The sequence below is a fragment of the Vipera ursinii genome, assembly GCF_947247035.1.
Source record: "Vipera ursinii genome assembly, chromosome: 2".
Taxonomy (NCBI): Eukaryota; Metazoa; Chordata; class Lepidosauria; order Squamata; family Viperidae; genus Vipera; species Vipera ursinii.
This window is the reverse complement of record NC_139513.1, coordinates 23,435,113-23,453,623: the sequence shown is the minus strand read 5'-3', so window position 1 is coordinate 23,453,623 and position 18,511 is coordinate 23,435,113. Positions and strand designations below refer to the sequence as shown.

Sequence of the window (18,511 nt, the reverse complement as noted above, 5' to 3'; positions counted from 1 at the left end):
ACAATACACAAACAGGGACATTTAAGTTGACTCAAAGATCGCCATGCGTGTTAAAAGATTTTCAAAAAATCTCCCAAAGTATTAGGACAAAAATTGACGAAATTACCAATATAAATTTGTTGAAATGACGTAAAGATCATTCAATGGTATTGTTTCATAATACTCAAGGTAATCCTTGAGTTACGTCCATTCATTCAACGATCCTTTGAAGTTACAACAGTGCTTTCGGAGAAAAAAGTTTGCAAGGCACTGATTGATGTAGTGAGTCAGGCAACCTTAAAAAGTAGCAGCGTCTTTCTTGACTGTAGCTTTTGATGAAGTTATTCATTACCAAGTAGTCCTGTAGAATCAGTCAGAATGGATTTACTTGCCTATCCCAAGGAATTTGATGCCAACAAAAAGTAGGAATGGGTCACCACTGTGGCTGGATTTGATTCTACAGCCACCATGAATAGAACAAACTGCAAGATGGCAATCTAATGGAGCAGTAAAATTGGACTGGGTGGAAATAAGCCAGCAATTTAGAAATGGTTCTTTTGACAGTTCTCTTTGGCTTCTCTTTTTGAGACAACCAGGCCTCGTGCTGGTAAAATAACAAACTTACTAAAGCAGTAATAATAAATAGTCTGGGCTACCAGATCTGAGCTATAACATTTCAGGTGTCCACTAGAGGGCAGCAAAAACATACAGGAAAAATTAAATAGCCCTGCAAATTTCTGAAGCCAGAAATCAAAACTGACATCATCATCATCATAAGTTGGAAGGGACCTTGGAGGTCATCTAGTCCAACCCCCTGCTCAGGCAGGAAACCCTATGCCATTTCAGACAAATGGCTGTCCAGTCTCTTCTTAAAAACTTCCAGTGTTGGAGCATTCACAGCTTCTGGAGGCAGATTGTTCCACTGGTTAATTGTTCTAACTGTCAGGAAGTTTCTCCTTAGTTCTAGGTTGCTTCTCTCCTTGACTAGTTTCCATCTGTTGCTTCTTATCCTGCCTTCAAGTGCTTTGGAGAATAGCTTGACTCCCTCTTCTTTGTGGCAGCCCCTGAGATATTGGAACACTGCTATCATGTCACCCCTCGCCCTTCTCTTCGTTAAACTACACATACCCAATTCCAGCAACCGTTCCCTATATGTTTTAGCCTCCAGTCCCCCAATCATCTTTGTTGTTCTTCTCTGTACCCTTTCTAGAGTCTCAACATTTATTTATTTATTTATTTATTTTTGGGACTTATATGCGGCCCTATCTCCCAAAGGACTCAGGGCGGCTTACAACAATAAAAAACAATACAAAAATTAAAAACGAATTAAATAACAGCCCCAAAATAAATTAACTACAGTTAAAAATTAAAACATATTTAAAAACCCATCATCAATCCAGGTCAGCCTGATGGAAAAGTTTTGAGGTCGCGGCGAAAGGACCGGAGGTCCGGGGCCATCCGAAGCTCAACGGGAAGCTGGTTCCAAAGGGCTGGTGCTCCCACAGAGAAGGCCCTCCCCCTGTTTTTACATCGTGGTGACCAAAACTTTAAGGATCATACATATACACCTAGATTATAAAGTTATATTTATATACTTTATGCTATTAAATTTTTATACAAGTTTTTTTTTCTTTCATAAAATGAGGTCATGTGACCATGGAACATTGCAAACCACTGAAAATGTGGCTGGACATGAGCACCTAGTGTGGTCATGCAACCACAGAAGGGGCAGCAAACACCAGAATTTTAAATCCAGGTCATAAGCACTGCTCGGGTAGGTCCATCAGAACGTCAAACTGTTACTTAAGTCACGGACTCCCCGTATTAGGGCAACTCTCCAACTACAGTTTGGGTTTATGACTAGCCGGAGCGAACTGTCCATGGTCCTGAACTACTTTGCTTTTCAACAAAGGATCTCCGTGCACTCCCAACTTGGGAGGACCAGCCCTTTTCTTATAAGAAAGAAAAAAGTATAAAAGTAAAAAGTTTTAAAAGCATAAATATTTTAATAGGGTACCAAACAATATTATACTCCAAGTCAAGTGAAACAGTCTGACGTGTGTAGTCAAAGGGGGCAAAAAAAATGTTACCCTTTTGATCAGGGGTAGGCAACCTTGGCTCTTTTATGAGTCCTGGACTTCAACTCCCAGAATTCCTGAGCCAGCCATGCTGGCTCAGGAATTCTGGGAGTTGAAGTCCAGGACTCATAAAAGAGCCAAGGTTGCCTACCCCTGCGTTTGATCATCCCAGCTAATGGAAAGGAAGTTATCCCTAGGGGGGAAAAAATACAGTGCCTGTTTTCTCTCCATTAGAGAATTAGAACAAAGCATGGCATATTTCTGACATTCATATCCTTGTTCAAATAATCTTTATTGACCATCTGTAAGTAATACATTCATATCGAAAACAGCTTTCCCAGCAGATGCCACCATGACGGCTCTAATATTTTCTCAGCCTCCATCATTATTATGTGAATTTCTTGTGACTTCTTCCCCTTGGACGGTCAGGTTCACACATTTTGCTCTCAATGTGGAGATACTTCTGGAAGGGGTTCGAAATACAGTCTATTTGGGCTGAGATTTTACAATAATGTGCTGATCATCCAAGAAATCTGGCCACGTTGTGGGCAAAGAATGAATTTGGTGGAAAGAACATTGATTTCTTGTTAGAATTCACATTTCCATTAGAAGTAAAGGATCCTATGCAAAAAACCCCCCCCCAAAAACACATCTCTTCCATGGAGACTCCATGACTGCTTATGTAGGTTAGTCCACTGATGCTTCTAAAATTGGGCCGGTGCCACCAAATCCTGTGCGATAAAATCTAAGATCAATTCCCACCACAGAAGGTGATTCCTAAACTCTCGTAAAACCTTCCAGCGTCTGCCCTCAAGCTCAGCATCGTTTCCTTTGGAGTTAATTCTGCTATCTGGAACAAAGCAAATCCTCTAGTTCTCCTAAGTCCGCTGAGCATCCTGGTGTTCGGCCATTTTCTGAAAACTGGCAAGCATCTCTTCTGTCTGCTCCAACTCTGAGCGAAGCAAAGAAATCTGTGCGGGGGGAAAAGAGAGGGTTAAGTAAGTAGGTGGGGCCGTGCCTGGTCTATTTTCATGGCAACGGCTTTCTTTGAGCCCTATGACAGGCTCTCCAAAGATCAACTGGCCCGGTGGAACCAAACAACCAGGAACCTCTTGATACCTTTTGCTCATGATTCAATTTGGCTTTTAAGGAGTTTTGCTTCTGAAGTTTTTCTGTGAGATTTGCCAGCTGTTGCATTAATTTCTGCTGCCGAGATGTCAGTTTGAGGAGTTCTTTGTGAGGATCTACCAAATCCTAGGATGAGGGAACAATCAGAAAAAAAATTGGTTGAATGGAAGATGTAACCCACTTTCTAAACTCCCAACTCTCTGTCTATGGTCCTTCAGTTATCATTAGCTCATCTCTCTGTCTCTCTCTCTCTCTCTCATCTATCTATCTATTATCTCTCATCTATCTATCTATCTATCATCTATCTATCTATCTATCTATCTATCTATCTATCTATCTATCTCAATCTCTATATCTATCTCTATCTGTCTCTATCAATATCTCTATATCTCTCTATCAATATCTATCAGTATCTGTCTGTCTCCATCAATAGCTCTCTATCTCCATCAATCTCTATTAATTTCTATATCTGTCTGTCTGTCTGTCTGTCTGTCTGTCTGTCTGTCTCTCTCTCTCTCTCTCTCTCTCGCATTGGCCTATACATGTTCCCTGAAAAGAGGCCATAAACATTCCAGTTGCTTTTAATCACCTCCTTTTTTTTTTTTGATTCCCTATGAATCCTGAAGCCAGTAGTAGCCTAAATTGTAACCCACCTGCAGATCCATGTAAATGCTAGTGTGACCATTGACTTTCACAGCCAGGCAGTTCAGAGGTAGCTCCATTGCCTCAGAATTGTGGAGAAGATTCACAGATCCAGCCAAAGACAACGTCTGTAATGGCTCCTGATATTTCTCATAGGCAGCCCAGGGGCCTATTTCTGAGCAAGCTAGATACACTGGGGGACAAGTAGGAAAAATAATAATACGTATGTGTCACCTTCAAGAAGTTAAGACCCCAAGACAAGAAGAATCCAACATACTTTTGATTGGGAACCTTGCTATTACCCTCACTTGGATATATTTTATAAATTCTATAAATAAATGTCTAATAAATCTTGCAAGGAGAAACTTCCTCATCGGCTAAACCTAAGTCTTGATATTCTGCCTACCTTTGCAACGAACCCAGGGATACCTCAAGAGATATTGTGTGTTTTATTCTAGATCATTGCAAAAAAAGCAAATATCCCAAGAAAGCGAGTCACGTGAATTTTTTGGGTTTCCTAGGGCATATACGTTATGTTTACACCATACTGTATTAATTAAGTGAAGAACAGCATTACAGATAGTCCTCAAGTTACGACTGATCACTTGGTAGTTGGAACCCCTCCCCCCATGGTTGTGACCCAACTTTGGGTGCTTGGCAACCAGGCAGCGTTTATGGCCATTTGCAGCACCCGGTGGTCACATGACCACATTTTATGACACTTTGGCCAAGAACCAGAATTTACTTCTGGTGGTGCTGGTGCTACAATCCATAGGCCTATGGGCACATCCTATACATTCTTTAAGATTATGTGCCACCCATAAAGTACAGGTCATCCCTGAGTTATGAGCGTTCACTTAACGCTCATTCAAAGTTATGTGATGAGCGCCCCCTAGTGCTTACGAGCAAGTCCCAAAATTACGAATATTTATTTATTTATTTATTTATTTATTTTTCTATACCACCCTATTCCCGAAGGACTCAGGGCGGTTTACAGGTCAGCATATAAAAGACAATATAAAAAAGCATAAAATTAAAATGAATTAAATTAATTAAATCCCAACAATTAAAACAATATTAAAAAGCTAAAACCCCTTCAGTCCAGGCCTGATAGATCGAAAAGCCAGGTTTTCAGGTCCCGGCGAAATGAACGCAGATCAGGGGCGGTCCGGAGTTCCACAGGTAAATCATTGCAGCACCATCTCAGTTGTTCACCCTTAAGAGCGACCGCAGTGTCACTGCAACATTCACCCTGGTTATTCCCTCCCTTGCCACCCCCGCCCCGGGTCTCCATAGGCACCAGGCCTTCAACACTCATCCTGCGAAGATTGAGATCCTTCGCTTTCTTGGCTGCTCCAGGTCTTTAGTATATCCTCAGAGAATGGAGGCTTAAAGTAATGCAGGATCACGCGTGATCTCATGGTACTTTAGGCCTCTGTTCTCGGCAACAGAGAACAGAACCAAAGCCAGGGGATGCTTCCACGTGCCTCCAGAGGCTGGATCGGAGCTCCGGAGGCGTTTTCCAGGCCGCTGCACTCAGATCGGGCCATGAGGGGAGCGTGGAAGCATTCCCTGGCCTCAAATCTGGGCGGCAGCATCCTGGAAAAGGCCTCTGGGGCCCGGATTGGGCTGTGAGGAGGTGAAGAAGCCTCCCCTGGCCTTAGTTCCAGGTGGCAGCGGCCTGGAAAAGGCCTCCGGAACCTGGATCAGGGCACACGGGGTGCGTGGAAGCATTCCCTGGCCTCAAATCCGGGCGGCAGCAGGAACCACGGCAGAGAGGAGACGGATCTTTTGCAATGTGAGTCCGGCACGGCAGAAAGGGAGGGGGAAGCATGCGGTATCTTAGTGAGTCAGAGAGGCCCTGAGGGCCTATTCCAGCACTAGGCCCTCCATGGCCTTTCCCATCCTGAGATACCTCATGTTTGCTTAATGAGCCATGTGCGTTTTAACAAGTAAGGGAGTGATCTCGTACCTCGAACGAGATTCACTCTACAAGTTTTCGAGTTACGAGTGGAATGGGCAGGCTCCATTGCCCTCGTAACTCGTGGACTACCTGTATTACCCATGTGATACTCTGCTAGCTCCCGTCAATCTACAAGCTTTGGTAGAAAATGGAGAGTTCGGACTCACCTGTTGGTCGAGCTTTGGTTAGCTGGTAAGTTGCCCTCATGGAACGTATTACTTGGATAATTTCCTGCACTAACGAGAAGTTTGCCTCTTCCTCAGGATTACTCCAATGTCTCTGGAAGTGGAAGAAAATCACTCTTGAAAAGGTATCTTTTTTCGTGCCATCAAATTCTAGAACCTCACCGTAATTTATCCGAGGAAGAACTAGGTTTGCCCCAAGTAAAGGAGGTCGCCAAGGGAGCTTGCAAGTTAACCTTCTGGGAAAGGTGGACTCACCAGGTGTTCGGGGCTTGGGTACCTGGCCACACAGATACTCCGAGAAGCCTCCAGGTCTGTCTTGGGAAGCCGTTGCCACAGCTCCTCTGTGAGGAAAGGCATGAAGGGAGACAAAAGGCGCAGAGCCAGGTCTACGCAACTGTACAAAATCTGCCGAGTAGACAAAAGACAAACTGGATCTCCACTCCTCAGGGTGGGCTTGGCAGATTCCTAGGAAAAGAGAGACAACACATTTGTTGTGCTGCCACCACGTGGCTGTGTGGAGAGATCACGGTGTGGGCGGTCAGACCCTCCTACCCTATGATGTATTTCCTTTCCCCTCCCCTTTCTGGGATGGACTTCCTCCTCCTTTTTCCCTAGAGAGCCATGCTTCATTAGCAGAAAACATGGGGGTCCTATCTAGACCGGGAGGCCTTGCGCACGGTCACTCATGCGCTCGTGACCTCTCGTTTGGACTACTGCAACGCTCTCTACATGGGGCTGCCCTTGAGGACCACTCGGAGGCTCCAACTGGTACAGAATGCAGCCGCGAGAGTTGTGTTGGGAGTTTCCCGATACTCCCATGTTACACCCTTGCTCTGCGAGCTGCATTGGCTCCCAGTTGTCTTCCGGGTGAGATTCAAGGTGCTGGTAATGACCTACAAAGCCCTTCATGGCATGGGTCCGGAATACCTCAGGGAGCACCTGCGGCCGGCATCAACTTCCCTCCGCCCAGTGCGCTCCCACAGAGAGGGCCTCCTCAGGGTGCCACTGGTTAAAGAATGTCGACCGGTGGCCCCCAGGGGGAGGGCGTTCTCTGTGGGCGCGCCGGATTTATGGAACCATCTTCTGGTTGAGCCCCGGATGGCGCCCGACCTTCGCTCCTTCCGGCGCGATCTAAAGACATACCTGTTTGAACAAGCCGGCCTGGCCTGATGGGTGATGGGTTTGGGTTTTATTGCTTTTTATGTATTTTAATTTATTGTTATAGTTTTTGGGCATCTTGTTTAATCTCTTTTAATTTTTGTATTCTTGTCTTTTAACATGTATTGCCCTGTTCACCGCCCTGAGTCCTTCGGGAGAAGGGCGGTATACAAATAAAATTATTATTATTATTATTATTATTATTATTATTATTATTATTATTATTATTATTATTATTATTATTATTATTATTATTATTATTATTATTTGCAGACCCTGGGAGCATTATCATCTTCCAACCTTGGAGACACCTCAGGAATATCCTGGAAATGCTGTACAATGTCATCTGAATTGCAATAAAGGTATTTCTATATAAAAGGTATTTCTACGAGTTCAAACTATCTGAACACCTGTTAAGGTTAATTATATCTGCTTACATAGACCATAGAAGTCTTACAAGAGATTAATTAAAGTACAACAGCTTTGATCCAGAATATTTGTGATGGAGCTCTAAAACTTAAGGGCCCGTGAAAGTTTTAGTGTGCGCATGCGCGTGCGCGCACACACACATACACACCCAATGAGCTCTGCAGGAGTTAAACTGCAACTCCTGGAACTCGCATCAGCACAGGGAAGCCTGTTTTAACACAAGGCACACCTTCTGGGCGCTGTCATACAACATGTCCGGATCTTTCAGTAAGTGCACATAAAAAGAGCCCAACAAAGAACAATCTATCTACAGTTAAGTCCTTGACTTACTACCTTTCATTTAGTGTGACCGTTTTTCACACACTTACAACCATTTCAGCATCCCCATGGTCACGTGATCAAAATTCAGAGGCTTGGCAACTGGCATGTACTTATGACGGTTGCAGTGTCCCGGGGGGGTCACGTGATCCCCTTTTTGCGACCTTCTGACAACCAAAGTCAATGGGGAAGCCAGATTTATATAACAGCCACGTTACTAACTTAACAACTGCAGTGATTCATTTAACAACTGTGGCAAGAAAGGTGGTAAAATGGGGCAAAACTCACTTAACAACTGTCTCGCTTAGCAACAAAAATTTTGGGCTCGGTTGTGGTCGTATGTTGAGGACTGTTCTGTACCAGCCTACTACCGGCCCTGCAGAAAAGGCAGGGACAACCCCTTTACAAGAAGGCAAGAGGCTGGAACTAAGCCTGCCAAATTTATGGACACAAAACAGAGCAAACAGAGAAAACAGAGCAAAACAAAACATGAACCATGAAACAGGAGCTATTCAAACGGTTGCCTTCAGCAAACCAGCCCTCCCACACATTCCCCTTTTAAACAGTTCAAGGCGTGGCTTCTCTCTGCCTCCTTCCGAGGTGCCCCACTGCCTTCCTCTGTTTACTCCTGATTGACTGCCTCCTGCGTCGGGCGTCCTTGAACAGGGCCAGCTGTGGGTCATCTTCATCCACGCTGTCAGGCTCACACAGCTGGGTCTGCGTCGTAACCAGATGGGAGGGGCCTGGCTGGGGGCTCTGCGGAGCCTCAAGGCTATCCTCAGCAAGCTCTCCAACACCCCCCTCCTCCTCCTCTGAATCATCCGACCCAACTGCCGAACCCACAGGCTGACCCTGAATCACAACAAGGACTGCCTGTACTCCACTCGACCTCCGATGAGGAATCTCACCCGAAAAAATCTCATCCCCCAAATTCTTGGACTCTCTGTGCATTTTCCTTCTTAACATCGACCTGCAGTCTTTCGTAGGGCCAGCTAAGCCCATCCCACTGCAAAGGGCATCTTTTGAACCCTGAAACGACAGTAAGCTCACCAGATAAGTGCTGCAGAAATCTTGCAGCCAGAAAAGATAAACAGCATTGGCCACAGAATGCAGTTTGTACTTCTCAAAGTGCTGGGCACAATATTCCGCAGTGTGATAGAGACGGCTCAAGATCCACTGCTCCATCGGAAAGCTTGGGAAGACCTGGAGGGCAGAAGGAAAGATAATCCACAGTCACGATGATGCTTTTCGGGGATTCATGGAACATATCCTTCCTTGAAAAGAGAAGGAGATAAAGTGGTTAAAAACTGATTGCAGAGAAGCCATAAATACAGAGGCAAAAGAGGATCCTAGGCAAGGAAAGGCCTGCCCTTGGAGACAAGCTTGAAAGTGGGACCGTTACAGGTAGTCCTCAACTTACGACTGGTTGCTCACAGTTATGACAGGCCATCCAAAGGTATTTATGACCTGGTTTGGAAGTGCCGACAGCCGGCCCCTCACCCCGCACGGTCATGTGAGTGCAGTTACTGCCGCTTCCAGTGCCCTGCGGTCAAGTGACCGTTTAAGATTTTGCTGAAAAATGACATTTATTTAGGTTTTTCAGCGAAAACGCTTAAACTGTGGCATTCGCTAATGAACGTAGATTCGCTTAATGACCTTGGCGATTCATTTAATGACCACTGAATAAAGAGGTTGCAAGACTGGGTCGTGGCGATGCACTTTATGACTATCTTGACTTATGACCACAATGGGCAGGTCTCAATATGGTCGTAAGTCAAGGACTATCTTGTACACACGTAGTAAAAAACGCCATATTCCAGATTTCTATAGCACAGCCCCTATTTCCACTGAATTGCTCTCCATGACTGGAGTTGTGCTGAAGGTGGTAGACGCTAGGAATGGAATTTCCCGTACTGTTCTAGATATGGTCGTTTCTAAATTATGGTTATATGGCAAAATCACAGCAGAAACACAGCTCCCACAACTTCTGAGACAATTGCCAGGAGTTAATAATTAATTTTTAGTGCAATAATCAATGTCTAGACCAGGAGTAGGCAACCTTGGCTGTTTTATGACTCGTGGACTTCAACTCACAGAATTCCTGAGGCAGCCATGCTGGCTCAGGAATTCTGGGAGTTGAAGTCCACGAGTCATAAAAGAGCCAAGGTTGCCTACCCCTGGTCTAATCTAAGAGAAAAAAGGACTAGCAGTGACATGATAGCAGTGTTCCAACATTTGAGGAGAATGAAAGGGGGTCAACGTATTCTCCAAAACACCTGAAGGCAGGACAAGAAGCAATGGATGGAAACTTATCAAGGAAAGACCAATCTAGAACTAAGGAGAAATTTCCTGACAGCGAGAACAATAAACCAGTGGAATGGCTTTTTCACAAATTATGGGTGCTTTATGACTGGAGACTTTTAAGAAGAGACTGGATAGCCACCTGTCTGAAACGGTACAGGGTCTCCTGCTTGTGATGGAAGATTGGACAAGAAGACCTCCAAGGTCCCCTCCAACTCTTGTTATTCTCTTATATGAGATGGTTATCCACCCCGCCAGGGAATCCAAAGTTCAGAAGACCCACAATAATTTGGGGACCTGAAGTTTATTTATCTATGCCTCTTCTTACTTCTTGACCAAAGGTACTACTGTACATCCAATGATTTTCAACACCACTTGGGCACCCAACGTTAGGAATATCACCTAAATTCAGTATAGGGGTCCCCAATGTCTCAATCCATGGGCTGTTAGGCTTTTAAATGGGACATAATCTTATGCAGAATTGACTTGATGTAGTTGGTTCACATGGTGTGGTAGGATGGAGGGTTTGTTGTCACTGTGTGTTGGGGGGAGAGAGCACGGGGGGAGGCTCAGCTAATCTCAATGTACACATGTTGTACTTTGACAATAAAGGTTTATTATTATTATTATCCCATACAACGAAAGACACTGCCATTTTCAAACATCTTGTCACAATCACATCAAAGTTGTCACTCCCAGTTACCTGCTCTGGATCCAGAGGGGCAAATTCTTCTCCCAAGGCTGCCAAAGTGAACTTTAGGGCATTCCACACCTTATTGCAGAAATGGGAGGCTTTTTCCATGGCTGCCATATCTAGATTAATACTGGTGCCTGTTGGGGTATGAATTGAGTCTCAATTTTCGAGTGCACCTCTGATAGACAGTTGTCATTATTTTATACGACCAGCAGTTGTGTTATGTTATAACTACAGGGTGCCTATTTATCCCTCCCATAATATTTCTCCTGACACCCCAGATTTCCTAATTCTTCTGACTTTTTCACATCTCCTTTAAATCTAAATAAATAAACAGGAGGTTCTTTGCTACAAGAAAGCCAGCTTGGTATAATAGTTAAAGCAGGGCTTCACAGCCTTGAAAACTTTTAAGATATTGGGAGACATTGGGGGACTGGAGGCTAAAACATATAGGGAACGGTTGCTGGAATTGGGTATGTGTAGTTTAACGAAGAGAAGAGTCAGGGGTGACATGATAGCAGTGGTCCAATATCTCAGGGGCTGCCACAAAGAAGAGGGAGCCAAGCTATTCTTCAAAGCACCTGAAGGCAGGACAAGAAGCAACGGATGGAAACTAGTCAAGGAGAGAAGCAACCTAGAACTAAGGAGAAACTTCCTGACAGTTAGAACAATTAATTAGTGGAACAATTTGCCTCTAGAAGCTGTGAATGCTCCATCACTGGAAGTTTTTAAGAAGAGACTGGACACCCATTTGTCTGAAATGGTATAGGGTTTCCTGCCTGAGCAGGGGGTTGGACTAGATGACCTCCAAGATCCCTTCCATCATCATCATCATCATCATCATCATCATCATCATCATCATCATTATTATTATTATTATTATTATTATTATTATTATTATTATTATTATTATTATTATTATTATTATTATTATATATGGACTTCTACTGCCAGGAAGGAGGGAGGGACACTTTAATGAATTCAATGCAAGTCCAGTGGGAATTGACCCTTACAATTTTCAAGGTTATATTTTCAACCCAGACCAGCAGGAAAGAGACTTTTCTAAAATCTGTATCATTCTAGCCTCCTTGGTTGGCCAACTGCCTGGAGCTTGACCGATGGCCAGGGTCAATAATAAACTGTTGGCTTTCTTCTTCTTAATGAAGAGAAGGGTGAGGGGTGAGGGCCAGCAACAGATCAACATCATGGGGGGAAAAATTAAAAATGACTGACTGAATGAATTTCTCACCGTGGGCGTCGTAACGGCAGAGAGCAAACCTCAGAGCATCAGAGCCACTTTCAGCAATTCCTTGAGGAAAATTTTGCAGCTGAAAAGGAACAGGGAGGGGAGGAGTGAGACCACAAGGGCCGTGGGAATAAAGGGGAGTGGGGTCCAAGAAGGAAAAGGGCTTACCAAGCCTTCGGTACCAATGACAATCTCGCGTGGGCTCAAGTTGCTCTCCTTTAGCTTCTGCTGTAGGACCTGAAACACGAATAGCAGCAGTCAGTGACTGACGGGAAGCCACTTCCATGCAACCCAAACCCATTTTTACAGCCCACCCAAAACCTTCCCCCAAATTAAGTAAAGGTAAAGGTTCCCCCGCACATGCGTGCTAGTCGTTTCCGACTCTAGGGGCCGGTGCTCATCTCCGTTTCAAAGCCGAAGAGCCAGCGCTTGTCCGAGGACGTCTCCGTGGTCATGTGGCCGGCATGACTAGACGCCAAAGGCGCACGGAACGCTGTTACCTTCCCACCGTAGTGGTCCCTATTTTTCTACTTGCATTTTTACGTGCTTTCGAACTGCTAGGTTGGCAGAAGCTGGGACGAGTAACAGGCGCTCACTCTGTTACGCGGCACTCGGGATTCGACCTGCCAAACTGCCGACCTTCTGATCGACAAGCTCAGCATCCTAACCCACTGAGCCACCTTCCCCAAAATTAAGAGCACTCAAATTCTGGCAGCACTTTTCTCATGTTTTTTTTCATGATATAAGCCCTCTGGCACATATAGAAGGCCTCAGGTACTTTAAAGGTACTTTAAGATGAAGCATTCCTTATTCGCTTCTTTAAGAAGGTTTTGAATCTCCAGGCTATAATCCCACATCCTCTGATGTAGAAGCCCAGTTGGTGGATTTTTTAAAAAAAAAAAATTTCAAAGGGAAGGCTACTAAGGAAACTCGTCAATGTCCCCAAATGAAAATACCTGCAAAGACTGAGAGGGTTTATATGGAAAAAATAGAATTAATTCCACCAATGTAAATATAGCTAAATGTTGAAAAGATTGCCACTTGTAAGAACATTTAGAATTTGGGGGGAGAAATAAACTGAAATAAACACAGTAACAGGATTTATGATAAGGCAACTAAAATGACTTATTGAAACTATATACTTAACTGTTGTTAATTAAAATAATGAGAATCGTCTTAATCTAATGTTTTGCAAAGAGAGATACTTTGGGGAAAGGGGAAAGCAAATGAAATTAACATATGGAATAAAGATTATAGAAACTAATTGTGAAGGACTGTTTTATAAATGTTACCCAGACAACATACTGTTTACAAATTACTGAATGACTTATGTAAAAAAATTCCAATAAAATATTGGTGGGGGGGGGGGGGAAGAAAAAGAAAAAAATACCTGCAAAGAGGCCCCATGAATAACATCCAAAGGGTCAATCACATTCCCAAGAGACTTGCTCATTTTCCTGCCGTGAGCATCATGGATTAAGGAATGAAGGAACACCTGAATCAGAGGGAAAGAAGACAGGATGGAGCACGTGGCTTTGCTAACCATCTTCACCTTGGACTCTTGTTTTCTCAGAGACAGGTTTCGTAAAATCCTAGAACTGAGAGGTAACCAAGGTTAAGTAAGTAAGCACCACCTTCTGCTCAATCCAAGTTCAAGCGTCTCTAATCATTGGCTGTGTGTCCTCTGTCTACCAAGGGCATCCAGGAGAGAAGTCCCACAGGTCTCCACCTAATTGACTGCACTGATGAACAAATACCGTAAGAAAATCTTCCTGACATACGAGGCAGAACTGCCACCCAGCAACTTAAGATCACATCCCGTACTCTAGGAGTGTGGGAGTGCTTGACCAGTAGAAAGGAACATGATTTTCTCCAAGTAATTTGTATAACTATGGTTCCTCATCATCAGCTACATTCTGGATATTTAAAGCCCCAAATAAACCGCCTATCCTGTAGCAGTTTCAACAAAAACAGAAGTAAACAACAGGATGTTCCCTATTTTAGGCTATGTTTTTACAATTCTTCACCGACTTTGGCTGAAGCTGGTGGAGTGCAATCTAACTGAAGGGCACAAGATTGTTTATTTCTAATTTACACCGCATTACTGGGAAGACAATAAAAGGTCACTATAGTCCCGCAGTTATGATCCAGAGTGACAAAGTACAACGCAGATAATCCTCAACCTATGCTTATTATGGTTATACGTTCTAACGGTCACAAAACAGGATTGTCGCATGAACAACCTGATTTTATGGTGTGTGGTTTTTTTTACAGCAGCCATTAAGTGAATGTAGCAGTTGTAAAGCATGGTTTTTACACAAACACTGCTGTCATTAAACAAGCACATGCTTTGTTATGGGCACAGTTTTACCGAAAATCAGGAGTACTGGTTTTGGGCGAAAGCATCATAAACTGCGGTCATGTCATTGTGAGAAGTTGCACATGGCTGTAAATGCATCCATGTTGCCAAGTGCCTAAAGTTCGGTCACGTGATCATGAAGGGGGCCTTCAAACTTCAAACAGCTGCTATGCAACCAGTAATAAGTCAAGGACTGTCTAAATAACAATTTTAAGATGAATTCAGTGTGGCAAATACAGGGGATATCAATCAACGTAACTGTCATGGTTCCGATAAATGAGACCAGTAGAAATAAGAACTCTGAGGCAATTGCTTTCCTCAAAGAACACTTTTTTTTTTTATTGAAAAGTTTTATAAAATACAATTTTCCTTTAAAAAAAACCCCCCTTCCCCCTCCCTCCTCCCCTCCCTACCTCCCCCCTATCTCCCCCCCTCCCCCTCCCCCTCCTCCCTCCCCTACCTCCCCCCCTCCACTTCCCCTCCTCCCCCCTCCCCCCCCCCGACTTCCCAGAGCAAAATACAAGGTATATATCTAAAAGTCAATCATAAACAATCATATACTAACAATTATAAACTCTAAAATCCATCACTCTCTAGCTTGTATATAGTAAACCAATCCTTAATAATACTAAATATATATAAAAAACTAAAATAAAAAAAACTAGCATTATTCCCATCTATGTTCTTCCACAATTCACTATTACCTTAACATATTCTCATTTGCACATTAATAAATAGTTCTTACACAAATTAACCCACATTAACCCACAAAACTTTCTTCCTCTTCCTCTGTAGTAAGTTGTCCATTAATTCCAAATTAAAAAAAAAAATCTATTACCATACATAGCATCCCAAAACTTTTTTTTTTTTCCCTAAAAAACACAACTACCACTTAACTATAAATATTTTGTGGAAGTTCCATAGATTTCTACTGATCTTATTTTTTTTTCTTTTTTGAGCATTTTAAGGCAGCACGCGTCACCCTCTGTTCTCTAAGATCATCCAAAAGAGTTGCAGCTTGAACTCCTCCTGTACCCTTCTCGTCTATCTGTGCATCTTCATCCTCTTGATGTTCTCCTTCTCCAGATCCCTCTGCAGCTTCCAGAAGTGTTAATGGGGTTACTTCCAAGACATTATTATAAAAATCATGCGCTTGCTTCACATTACTCAAACAGTATCTTTTGCCATCATACATGAAGCTCAACCCAACTGGGATCTCCCATCTGAACCTTATATCTCTTTGCTTGAGCTCTTGCACAAGAAATATAAAATCCTTCCTTCTCTTTAAAATCTTTGGAGGAATTTCTTTTAAAACCAAAACTTGTTGACCAGCAATCACAACTTTGGTATCGTAGGCAGCTTGTATAACTTCATCTCTAATTTCCCTTTTTACAAAATAAACCACCACATCTCTAGGCAACTTTCTCTGTTTAGCAATCCACGAATTCACACGGAACACTTTGTCCATACCTTGTTTTAATTCAGATGCTGGATGATTCAATACTCCCTCAAAAGCCTCAGAAACCAGCTGCTTTAAATCTTCCTTAATATTCTCTTTTAGGCCTCTAATTCTCACAGCAAACTGCATCTGGTAAAATTGGGCCAAGCTCTGTTCACTGTCAATTTTGTCTTTTAAATCTTCAATTTCCAATACTTTTGCTTCTAATAAAGCATTCTTTTGAATCAAGTCTTGCACTTGATCATCCAGCACCTCCACACATTTAGCAACTTTTTGCACTGAGGACAAAATGTCTACCTTCATTTCTCTAAGTTTCTGTTCCATCCTTTCTTCCATTCTCTGCTCCAATTTCTCCAATTTCTCCTCCATCTGTAGAAATTTAACACCCATTGACTCCAAAATTAACTGGGTATGTTTTTCAAGATCCTTCGATGTCAATACATCAGGAGAATGCAACGCCTGCAGCAATGATTGTTGTTGCACCGGAGAATTTCCAGCACTCCGAAAAGTTCTAGGGGGAGGTTTCGCCGCCATCTTTTACTTACAATTGTGACGCACTTTCACTTTAAGTTTTAAGCAAAGTCCATCAAGCTTGAGAGTAAAATAAAATCTTCTTCATCTCTTCATCTTTCCCTCTTGTACTGCTCTGCCTGCTCTTTCCCTTTCATAGTCTCTCCTTCAAGCAGGGATGGTCGCAGACGCCTGGCTCTGCTCCATAAAGTCAGGAGCAGAGACGCTGGTCAGCTGGGAGCAGCCCAGGCTACGGGGGAGTTCAATCCTTCGGCCGCCCAAGCTCCAAGCTCAGGCGGCCCCGGCGAACTCAACCCCCACCTGGGGGCTCACCCCCTCCTCTTCTCCCGAGGAGGGGGCTTCAGATTCGCCCGAACAGCTGATCGGCGCTGTTTCGGGCGAAAAAACACCAGCTGAGCCGCGGGCAGCCCGGGAAGGCTCCCTCCGTCGCCGCGGAGCCACCGGAAGAACACTTTTAATGGCTACATAATATCAGCACGAACATACGTGAAACCAAGAATGAAAGTTACCCCCCCAAAAAAGGTTACAAAGTAAAAGCTGAACTCCCCCCCTTAGTGTGTCATAAATCACAATCCCCAATTAACACCTTTGGCGGGCTTCCTAACGCTTGACCTTGGTTCCCACAAGGAAGTTATTGTTTTGACTAATCTATAAGAATGCATCTCCCCCCCTCTCCCATTGCTGTGGCGACCCAAAAACGAAGAAACATGGCTGTATTCCGAGCGTTTGAAGGTTTGACAGTAGCAGCCCAAGCAGGAGTGATTTCAGGGTGACAGAAAAATTAAGAAACAAAATCCAACAGGGAAAATGCAGATTGTGAGGAAAAACACGCTATTGAAGAACCTGGCTAAGACTAAACACAGCTTTTCAGTGTTAATGGATACTTCGGCTCCTATGTCTCTGTTGGGTATCCCTACTGTGCCCTCAGGCCCCTGAAGCCCAAAAGGCAAGACACCTGGCTTCCGGCCCTCACCTGAGAGAAAGGCAGTTCTCCAGTTAGCTGTTTTCCCAGCATCACCATTCGGGCGACCCAAAAGAACAGAAGATCACTCCCAGTCTCCAAAAGGTTGTTGGGAAAGAATTGCTGGAGGTCTTCTGTCTGAGGGGAAACAGAGATGCCTCTGATATGACCGTCTTCATCAGGGAACACCTTATTCACAAGGATCCTGCCCATCTTGATAACGGCTGATAAGAAAGGCAGTTCGATTCTCACGTATAATTTCCAGTCAGCCTAAGCAAGAGTCAGGGATGATGGGAGTTGGAATCCAATATACCTAGATGTAGGAAAGCAGGATGTAATGTAATGGGAATAACTTTGGCAGACAGGAGCAAAAGCTATAGCTTGGGCAATGGTCAGATAAAGAAAGATCACAGCCCACAGTACGAATGGGGATGGAAGGGACCCTTCTTAGTTCTCTGGGAAGCACAGGCCATGGAGGGGAGGAGTACTGTCAGACTTGCAAGGCTGTTACTCTATCCTTAAAATAAAGGTATTGTTACTACTCATGGTTTTGGTTTCCTGTCCAGACTACCACAAATATGGTCAATGCAAACCAACTGCTCTACTTCTCCATAGGTTTACTCACCTTCTGGGGCCAGCCCAAAGCACCAAAAGGGAAGAGGCTGGAGGAGAACCAAGTATCCAAGACATCAGCATCTAGAGAAGAGAAAAACAAATGGAAATTTTGCATTTAAATTATCTCCTAGCCCTTAGATTCTAAAAGACTTAAGGGTAGCCAGATGTTTGCGGAAAAGTTTCATAGAAATATATCCAGTTTCAGGAAGGCAACAGGGGCTGGTTTTGAAAAGTCTTCCCTTTCTCCTAAGTCCTATTTCTAGCTGCCTCGCCCAGTCTTAAAAGTCTTGGGGGGGGGGCAAAAAGACAAAGCAGGATTAAATGTTTTAATGAAATCATCTACAGGAGAATATAGGTAAAGGTTCCCCCCACACATGCGTGCTAGTCGTTTCCAACTCTAGGGGCCGGTGCTCATCTCCGTTTCAAAGCCGAAGAGCCAGCGCTTGTCCGAGGACGTCTCCGTGG

General features: G+C 43.8%; 1 protein-coding gene across 1 annotated transcript in view; it reads right to left on the bottom strand.

Annotated features, from left to right (window-relative positions):
* Positions 1–1,960: 1,960 nt before the first annotated feature.
* The window catches only part of VARS2 (valyl-tRNA synthetase 2, mitochondrial), a 37,050-nt gene continuing 20,499 nt past the window's right edge, over positions 1,961–18,511 (bottom strand). Inside the window, exons 21-32 of the mRNA XM_083355149.1 lie at positions 18,057–18,127; positions 17,444–17,569; positions 13,512–13,616; positions 12,290–12,358; positions 12,125–12,203; positions 10,885–11,012; positions 8,931–9,083; positions 6,231–6,440; positions 5,958–6,069; positions 3,839–4,020; positions 3,177–3,311; positions 1,961–3,028 (exon numbers count right to left, since the gene is read on the bottom strand). Coding sequence (XP_083211275.1) covers positions 2,936–3,028; positions 3,177–3,311; positions 3,839–4,020; positions 5,958–6,069; positions 6,231–6,440; positions 8,931–9,083; positions 10,885–11,012; positions 12,125–12,203; positions 12,290–12,358; positions 13,512–13,616; positions 17,444–17,569; positions 18,057–18,127 — 1,463 coding nt within the window. The 3' untranslated portion in view covers positions 1,961–2,935. The remainder of the gene's footprint in view (positions 3,029–3,176; positions 3,312–3,838; positions 4,021–5,957; positions 6,070–6,230; positions 6,441–8,930; positions 9,084–10,884; positions 11,013–12,124; positions 12,204–12,289; positions 12,359–13,511; positions 13,617–17,443; positions 17,570–18,056; positions 18,128–18,511) is intronic.